The following is a 9,977-nucleotide window of genomic DNA, read 5'->3' on the forward strand; positions in this document are numbered from 1 at the left end:
CAGGAACCTTTGGTTACCACCAGCATTGAAGTGTTCTGGGGTGTTACAGCCCTGCAGGCTCACAGTGGCCTCTTGTTTCCATAAGGCGTCAGACTGTCCCACTGGTCCCTTGGTTCCATGGGCCCAAGAGTGCCACAATGATGCCCTTGGTTCCACAACTTCCCACAATGTCACACTGGCCCCTTGGTTCCATAAGGATCTGGAGTGTCACACAGGTTTATGGCATTTGTCCTTGCTGCCCCTCACATCCCACTGCCCCACAAAGAGCCCCGAGCCACCCGTGAGGGACAGGCCCTGCTGGGCCAGGCCTGGGCTCAGGGCTTGGCCCTTCTGCTTCCACCAACCCAGCCAGGGCTGGCTCAGCATTGCAGTTCCCTGCTCAGAGCCTTTGGCTCCCGGCAATCCTGGCCTCCAGGATCTGTTCTCACCAGTCCCTGGGGAGCCTTTGGCAGTCCCTGCCCTCAGTGGGGCTGATTGATGCTCCAAGGAACTTGGAGTTTTGCTTCTGACTCCTTGAGCAGCTTCATCAGTTTGAAGGAGGGACAAAGGAGGATCAGGAAAAGGAGAAGGAACCACGAGGTCAAGCACTCCCTGAATTCACAGCTCTTCACCTATGGGATCATCACCCCCCATCCCACAGGTGACCGGGGAGGGGGAACTTGGCCCAGATATCGTGGGGGGTCCTTCTTGGGTTCTGCTTTTTGGGGGGGGATGTTTGGAGAATGAAGAACTTCAAAGCTGAATGGAAAATGCCCCTTGGGGGGATACTGGGGTGTCTCAGCATCCCTACGTGAGGAGATGGAACCAGGGGGAACTTTTCATATTCCTGGCACTCCCAGCAGCCTGAAGAGGTCAGGGACTGAGTAGACAGGGGACCCCCAGTACAAGCGTGACCCCCAGCAGCTGGGACAGGGAAGAACCCCTGAGCACCAAAGGAGGGAGACCAGACATGGGGAAATCCTGGGAGGCATTTTCAGGGCTGAATCTTGGTGTTTGGGAGGTTTTTATGGACCCCATGTCTTGGGTTGCAATGCAAGATGTAACCAAAAGTGTGTATTCTATCACCATCTGTTAAAACCTGGTACAGAAGTTTTCATTATCTCCTCCATGACCCATCCCTCATAACTGGGGGATATCTTCTGTTAATGGGCTAGCCGTTAAAACCAGGTGGGGCAGTGTTCTTTATCTCTTCCACCACCCATCCTTCCACCAGGGGGATATCTTCTGTTAATGGGCCATTGAGTCTCACTGCAGGACTGATAAAATGACATCATCCCATTGTGAGATGCTCCACCCAGGGGGAGGAGCCAAGCATTCCTGCATGGATATAATCTGGGAATCAGAACACCACAGGCAGTCTTTCTCCACTGGATTCCCAGAGGAGAGACCAGACCCATCTACAGCATGGGAACTTCTGAGGTAAGCTACAATCTTCTATGGGATCACTGCTTCAACAGAACCACATCAGTCACTCCAGGAGGACTGCAGCCACCATTTAATCAGACTGCTGCCAGCACCCTGACCAACGGGGTGTCAGGTTGTATTCTGACTCTGTGGGTGGGTTGTTTATTTGTTGGGATTTTTTTTTGTACTGCTGCATTTTCATTTTCCTTTCTTTAGTAAAGAACTATTATTCCTGTTCCCAGATCATTACCTGAGAGCACTTTGATTTCAAGATTATAATAATTCGGAGGGGATGGGATGTTTACATTTTTATCAATTTAAATGGAGGTTTCTGCTTTCCTTAGAAAACACCTTTCCTTTCAAACCAAGGCACCGCAGATGCCCTGATGATTTCTAAATATGGACTTGGTAAGAAGTACCATCAGAGTCCATGTGCTCATTCCTTGTTTTCTCCTAAACCAGGATTTTCCAATCCCAAACCTTGGCTGGATGGAGAAGCAGGCTGTGAGGAAGAGGAAGATGCTCCAGGACACCCAGGCAGGTGAGGAGGAAGTCAGTGCCCCTTTCCCCCTCTCTCCTGCTCCATCTCCCAGCCCAGCCTGGCTCCCGGCTGCAGGACAACCCCGCTGCCGACGCCGTCCTGCCGGGGACGCACTGGGGGGATCTCCTTCCCCTTCCCTCTGGCACGGAGGCAAATCCCATCCTCTCCTTGTCCTTCCTCCTCCAGACAAGGAGCTGAGGATGGAGACCAGGGAGGACAAATCCCCACGGCAGAACCTCATGGACAAGGCTGTTTTGCACGGCTCCACAGCGCAGGAGTCAAGCATGGACGAAAATCCCCAGAAATCCCACAGGAGGAGGGGCTCCAAACCCATCCCAGGGTGCTCTGAGGAGGAAAGACCCACCCTGTGCCGGGAAGGCGGCCGGAGATCCAGCCGGGACTCTGAGCTGGTGGTCCATGAGCAGCTTCAGGATGGGGAGAAGCGCTACAAGTGCTTGGAGTGTGGGAAGAGCTTCAGCCAGAGCAACAGCCTGATCTGCCACCAGATGATCCACACTGGGGAATGGGCCTACGAGTGTGGGGAATGTGGGAAGGGCTTCAGCTGGAGCTCCCAACTCATCATCCACCAGCGCATCCACACTGGGGAGAGGCCCTACGAGTGTCCTGAGTGTGGGAAGAGGTTTCAGAGGAGCTCCAATCTCCTCCTGCACCAGCGGATTCACACGGATGAGAGGCCCTTCCGCTGCCCCGACTGTGGGGAGGGCTTCAAGTACAACTCCACCCTCATCAGGCACCAACGCATCCACACTGGGGAGAGGCCCTACGAGTGTCCCCAGTGTGGGAAGAGCTTCACCCAGAGCTCTCACTTGACCAGACACCAACGGAGGCACCAGTAAGGGAAGCCCTGCCAGTGCCCCAAGTGCAGGAAGAGCTTCGTGCACTGCTCCAGCTTCATCCCACATTGGAGGATCCATGTTGGGAAGAGACCTGGTGATCCATGTTCCCTGGGATCCATGCTGGGAAGACACCTGTACCTTTTCCTGCTCATGGCAATGACATAATGTGAGATCAAAGAACATGAGGATTTCCATGCTGGGTATAAACCTTGGGGAGGGGTTCCTGGGGATTTTCAGAATTTCTGGGTGTTTTTGGGGCCACGGTGGTTTCTTGGGAGTTCTCAAGGGGGTTTACAGGGGTCCTGATGGGGGAATTTGGGCGATCCCAGGGGTGGAATTGGGGATCTCAAGGCTGTTTTGGGGAACCTGCTGGTGATGGAGATGGGGACCCCATGCCAGGTATGAACCTTCTCAATGGCTGTATGGGGTTTTGTGGTTTTGGGGAGTTTTTGGAGCATCAAGGACTGTTTTTGGGATCCCGGGGAGGTTGGGGTGTCCTGGGGGCTTTGGGGGTTCTCGGCAGGTTTGGGGGTACCTGGGCAATGCGGGTGGCAGTGCTGGGGACCCCGTGCTGGGTTTGAATTTTCTCACTGCCCACGGGCAGCGTCAGTGTGTTCAGGGAGATCCTGGGGGGCCCGGGGGGTCACCCCAAATCCCAGGGACCCCAAATGCTGAGGGACCCCCCGAACTGCCCTCACCGCTGGATCTGCTGCAGGCAGGGGGGCACCAGCACTCGGCCCCCACCCTCCACCATCACAGGGGGGCTGTGGAAGAAATCTGGGGGTGCACGGACAGGTCGGGTGGGACCCCCAAAGTCCTGGGGGAGGGGACACAGGGGGACTTCCAGGAATTCCTGTCACAGGGGGATGAGGGGGAACCCAGGAAGAGTTTGGGGGCGCTGGGTGGGTCATGGGGGGACCCCCAGGAGTCTTGTAGGGGGTGGGGGTGGCAAGGAACAGGGCGATCCCCAGGATGGGGTTGGGTCAGAACCGGATTGGAGCTCCCATGGCAGTGGGATGGGGAGATCTGCCCATGGAATTCCATGGGAATGGCATGGCAGTGAGATCCATCTACAGAGCTCCCATGGGAATGCGATGTCTGAGATCCATCCATGGAATTTCCATGCGAATTCCCAGGTTCACAAATTTTGCCCTCCCAAATCCCACATTCCCATTCCCATATTCCCATGGGAATTCTGCCCTCCCCACCTTTACACTCCAGCACCTCCCGCCCATATCTGACATATTTCCGGAGACATTCCCTGCAGCTGTGAGCCAGGGAATTCATTAATCCCTCAGCCTGGATCTCAGGGATCCCCATGGCGGTGCCACAGTTGCCATCGCAGCCCCACAGATCCCCCAGCCCCGGCTCCCCCCGCTCAGCCCCGCTCTGGCTGTGCCGCTGCTGCAGCATCTGCAGCTCCCCGCTGGCCCCGTGCCGGTGCCGCTCCTTGTGCCGGCCCTGGCTATGCCAATATCCCATCTCTGGCTATCCCAATATCCCGGCCCTGGCTATCCCAATATCCCAGCCCTGGCTATCCCAAGATCCCAGCTCTGGCTATCCCAATATCCCAGCTCTGGCTATCCCAATATCCCAGCCCTGGCTATCCCAAGATCCCGGCTCTGGCTATCCCAATATCCCAGCCCTGGCTATCCCAAGATCCCGGCTCTGGCTATCCCAATATCCCAGCCCTGGCTATCCCAATATCCCAGCCCTGGCTATCCCAATATCCCGGCCCTGGCTATCCCAATATCCCAGACCGGGCTATCCCAATATCCCAGCCCTGGCTATCCCAAGATCCCAGCTCTGGCTATCCCAAGATCCCAGCCCTGGCTATCCCAAGATCCCGGCTCTGGCTATCCCAATATCCCAGCCCTGGCTATCCCAATATCCCAGCCCTGGCTATCCCAATATCCCGGCCCTGGCTATCCCAATATCCCAGACCGGGCTATCCCAATATCCCAGCCCTGGCTATCCCAAGATCCCAGCTCTGGCTATCCCAAGATCCCAGCCCTGGCTATCCCAAGATCCCAGCCCTGGCTATCCCAAGATCCCGGCTCGGCTCCGCCCGGCCCCGCTCGCTGCGGTGGCGCTGGAAGGGGATCCCAGCCAGGGACCCCATGGACATGGACTGCGGGAAGCCCGGGCCGGGCTCCGACAGCGCCGCGTGCAGGGAACGCAGGGAGAGGAGAACTGGGGGGACATTTGGAGATTTGGGATCGGGGGGGTCACAGGTGAAGGAAAGGGGGAACGGGGAGAGCCGGGAAGGGCATTTGGGGATGCCAGGAGTGACCAGAGGGGAGGCTAGGGCTGGCTAGATGTGGCATGGCTGGAGTTCAGGGCGTTCCTGTACCCAGGAAAGGGAGCTCCAAGGGTCCCCGCTGTCCCCATTGCCAGGACAGGGCAGGGAAAGCCGGGATGGCTGGGAATAGGGGTCCCGGGTGTCCCGAGTGCTGAGGAAAGGAGGGGCTGGCTGCTGGGAGAAGCAGGAATAGGGGTCCGGGGGGTAAATGGGTCAAGGAGAAGGGGGCTCTGGGGGCTGCTGGAGGTGGGATGGCCGGGAAAGGGGTGCAGGCGTTCCTGGTGCCGGATAAGGGGGTGCAGGGTGGGACCCACGGCCGGGAATGGGGGTTCGGTGGGATGGCGGCGGCCAGGAATGGGGGTTTAGGGGCCCCTCGGCGCTCCGGAATGGGCGATCAAAGAGTCCCGGTGCCGGGGTCCCCCTCACCTCTTGCCGCCCCCCGGGAGCGCCCCCGGCCCCAGCGCTGGAGCCATCGCGCTGCTCCGCTGCGGCCCCGCCCACAGCCCCGGCCCCGCCCCCAGAGCCGCCTCCGGCCCCGCCATTGGCGCCGCTCTTTGCTGCCCGCCAGTGGCAGCCCGAGGCTGCAGTGACGTCACCGGTCGCCGGGCAGATCCCGGCGGCGCACGGCGGCCAAGGCGGAAGCGAAAGTGCCCGAGGGAGCGCGGGGGGAGGGGACGGGGCAATTCCAGGGAATTCCCCTGGATCCCCTCCCGGGATCCCCCGGGACCCTCCTCGGCCACGCACTGCAGGACCCCCGGGACAAACTGGGCTGAACTCCCGGGCCCTGCGCCCAAACTCTGCCTGGAACCCGCCGGCTTCGGCCCAAAGAGGGGGAAGCCCCGGGATCCGCGGATCCCATTTTTCCTGCGGCTGCGGCTCCCCAGCCCCGGCGGAGCAGGAGCGGGCGCTGGAAGCCCGAGCCCCGATTCCCGATCTCCTTCCCTCTCTCTCTGCTGCTCTCTCCCTCTCCTCTGGGTGATCAGAAATGCCAGAGCGGCTGGAGAGCCCCGTGCTTAGCTCGGCTTTCCCTGGAAAGGGAGGCCTGGGGGTGCAGTGCCCCGGGATGGCCGGGAATGGGGCTCCGGGGGTCCCCGGGCTGACGGAACCGGGGGATCCAGGGGCTGCCAGGGGAGGATCCCCGGGAAAGGGGGTGCAGGGCGCTGTTGGTGGAGGAGAAGGGGGTGCAGGGTGTCCCGGAGCTGGGCAAGGAGATGCGGGGGGGGTCCCAGGGCCCAGGAATGGGGATCCAAGGGGGTCCCAGGGGGGCTCCCCAAAGCCCCTCCCAGAGCACAGCAGGAGCTGGGTCAGGAGCTCTGGCAGAGACAAAAGGGGGTGAGCCCGGCATGGGGGGGACATGGGGGAGTCACAGGCGCTCCTGGCGGGGGACACGACCCCCGGGGACCCCTCCTCACCTTCTCCCACGTACCCCAACAGAGCCCCTAAATGGATGAGCAGAGCTCGGTGACTGCAGTATGAAACTTGTTCAGTGGCACAGGAGGATTTAGAATTGAGGACAGGGGAAGGGTTTAACCAAGCCTCCTGTTTGAACAGCCTGGAGAGGGGGCTGGGGAGAAACCCATGCCTGCATTGAATTGAGAGAGATCCAGACCCGGGCTGGGAGAGATTTGAGACACACCCACCTTTGGACTTTGCTGTCCACAACACCCTGTCACATAAAGGTAAAACCTTACAAAAGAAAGGACTTGTAAAACCATGGTTAAGACTTGTTACGTGGGCTTAGTGTAGCTAGCAGCTGGCCTGATAAGTTCCCAGGCAAAAACATCTTGAGGATGAAAAGTTTGTTAACATAACAAACTATTCTTGGGGAGAAAAACAAGTGCACCTGTAGTAACAAGGGATCTGTCCCATGGGAATCAGTAGAAAAAGTATGTAAACATTGTTAGAGAGAAAAGTTTGGATTGATGTGTACACTCACCATTACCAACCAGTGAACTGAGTTCCCAACCAACTGGAATTAAGCACGGAGCCTTCTGATAACCATGTAAATATAAGCTGTGTGCAATAAAGCTTTGGCAATGGTGGAAGAAGAAACAGGTGTCATTGTCCATCTCTACTGCGACACACCCAAGCAGGACATCGGGTCCTGCCGAAGCAGTGGAAAGAAGCAGCTCTGGTGGCCAAGTGGCACGGCCCATTCCAAGTGTCCCTGAGCACAGAAACAGCCCCAGCACAGCTGAACACGGGGGGACCCCTCAGCCTCGGCTCAAGGGCTCTGCAGCCCCGCAGATTTGGATTTCCCGGCTGCAGCAGGAGGATGGGAGCCGCCCCTGAGCCTGCACTGAAGGCAAGGCAGCAGCAGCCAGGGCTCCCCAGCGGGGGAAGCCCCTGGGGCTGCCCACAGATCCTCTGCTGAAATCCTCGGTCTGGGCACCCTCCTTTGGCATCTCCAGCCCCTGCGGGACAATCCTGGCTGGCACTGCTGGAGCTTCAGGGCTTTCTGTGCCTGCCCTCGCCACAGCTGCTGGGGAAGGCACCGGGAGAATTCCACTCTGGCTCTCAATTACACTCACACTCTGGGCTGCCTGGGATTAGAGTATTGGAAAATATACCAAGTGTAAAATTATTTTTAATTTGATTTCTCCAGTCAGGCTTGGTTTGCATTTGCCTTGGGGAAAGGAATTTTCAAGGATTTTTTAAAGGGATGTTCCACCACTCAGCAGAGATGAGCTTAACATCTCAATTGACTGGGAAGAGCCCAAAGATTCCCACAAAGACAACGACAATCAACAAAACATCAAGGCCCAGCAGCAAACATCAACCAACATCTACCCCAGACACTGCCCTGGCACAGCTGGAGACACCTGGTCTGGAAAAGGCTGAGCAGGAAATCCAGGAGTGCAGACCTAATTCACATCAGAGGCACAGAAATCCGGGTGCAACAGGAAACCAAACACTAAGGGCTCCACAACTTGGAAACAATGAACACTAAACCAATGGATTTCTATGGGTTCAGACTGTATAAAGTTTAGGAAACATCTAGTAAAACTCACATGTCATGGAATGATTTTCTCTGCACATGCAGAATATGTGTGGTTGAAATGATTCTGTTCAGAATCAAGGAATGCCTTATTTCCCTAATGACATTTTGGAGAGCTTTTACTTTTCACAGTTTCAGTGAAAGGATTACACCATTAGAAGAATTTTTCGTAATAATTATACTTTTCTGTTGTCAGTTCTGTTTGGGCCAGGGGTGTGAGAATCAGTTTTTAGTCAGAAGAGAAGAAAAAGAAAATACTTGATTTCTTTCTAATTTTTGTTTTTATGTTTGTGCGTGGCTCTTAGTGATGGCAGCATTATGGTATGGGTTTTTCCATGTTCACCTTTAAGCTGCGTTTTGAAAAGTAGAAGAGTTTGAAAGGATACCCTTTAAAAGGTAAACAGTTAATAGAAAATTGTTTAAAAAAAACAACAAAGAAACAGCAGATGGGGGAGGGAGCCCTCCATGTGAGTCATCCCATGGCTGCCCTGGAAGAGAAGCTTCATTCCAGGCAGCCAGGAGAGGAGCTTTAGAAATGCAAATTAACACCTCTGGGGCAAAGCCTGGACAATGTACCAGGGTGTTCCTGCCTGGGGGAGGAATTGGGCTGAATTCCTCTGCCCCTCACCCCAAGCTCTGCCTGGGGGCACAGATGGAATTTGCACAGCTGAAGGCAGAGCCCATAGTGAGGATATCTGACTCTGCAGCAGAAATTGGTTAAGCTGCAAAGGAAAACTGCAAATGGACAATGTTGTGAAAACTTCACTATAAAAAATGGGCGGAAATCATCCCAGTCCCCACCTGAACTTGTGCTCTCACTTTCTGTGTTATCTAGGGTGAATTAGAGCACTGGGGGTTTTTTGCTACCCCAAGTTCAAGGAAATCAGTTAGGAATCCAAGTATGTGCTGATTAAATTAGAGAAAAGCCAAAAATTGATGCAGCCCTGGCTGGAGGGAGCACCCAAAAATGGGGAAAAGATGAAAGGCCACCAGAACAAATCCTGCAACACCATGGGCCAGGCCATGGGAACCCTAACAAATTCATATCAGGAGCCAGAGAACTAATTTATCATTTCCATGGTATAATTAGATTACAGGATGTCCTCAAAATAATACCCAACCAGACAGCTCCAGTTCCTGACTTTCTTCCCAACCAATCCACCCAGATGAGGAACACAACATTTCACCATGGGATGGGGTCAGATTATCTTTCAGCAGGAAAAGGAGGCAGAGTTTGTGCAAAGTTAAATGACTCAAACTGCTGTTGGCAAATACATCACAGAGGAAAAGTGGAGAAACAGATAACAAGGATGTAAGAAAAGAGCTCATGTACTGGTCCAAACGTGGAAAGGATGGGAATGGGCAACTTTTTTGTGGTTCCCTGGCAGACCATGGGTTAAACAAATGCAGTTTCTCCTCTTACGTTCTACAGCAACTCTCATCTTTTCACCATACACTGCACCTTGCTGAGTGCAGCTCATTCAGCAGCTGAGCAAGGGGATGCAGGGGGCAGCCAGGCCTCCTGAGCCACAAACGGCTACAAAAGGACAGAGAATGAGGGCACTGAGAGCAATCCCAAAATCAAAGAACACCCAGGAAGAAAAAACAGAGTCAATGAGTGAATCTGCTTGCAGATAGGGCCAGGGACTTGCACATACGGAAGCAATGGGAGAAAGCATCAGTTTCAGAAAATGTTACTAATTGACAAGGACCGCTGCTCTGACAAAGTCCCCGCTAAATTCCTGAACTTCCAGAAGAACAAAGACTTAACAGAGCCATCAATATCGGATATTATACAACAGTGGTGGGTACATATTAACCGGGACATGCAGGAGGCAGATGGGGAAGTCTGAACCTTCCAAGCACCTCCGCCAG

General features: G+C 55.2%; 1 protein-coding gene across 1 annotated transcript; it reads left to right on the forward strand.

The window, feature by feature from the left end:
* Nucleotides 1-1,872: 1,872 nt before the first annotated feature.
* Nucleotides 1,873-3,009, forward strand: LOC147646430 (uncharacterized). Its single transcript, XM_086873453.1, has 2 exons — nt 1,873-1,945; nt 2,132-3,009. The coding sequence occupies exons 1-2, from the start codon at nt 1,894-1,896 to the stop codon at nt 2,800-2,802; spliced, it is 723 nt and encodes a 240-aa protein (XP_086729579.1). The 5' UTR covers nt 1,873-1,893; the 3' UTR covers nt 2,803-3,009.
* The last annotated feature ends 6,968 nt before the right edge of the window (nt 3,010-9,977 follow it).

This window comes from Cyanistes caeruleus, unplaced genomic scaffold (assembly GCF_971803275.1).
Source record: "Cyanistes caeruleus unplaced genomic scaffold, bCyaCae1.hap1.1 HAP1_SCAFFOLD_99, whole genome shotgun sequence".
Classification (NCBI taxonomy): Eukaryota; Metazoa; Chordata; class Aves; order Passeriformes; family Paridae; genus Cyanistes; species Cyanistes caeruleus.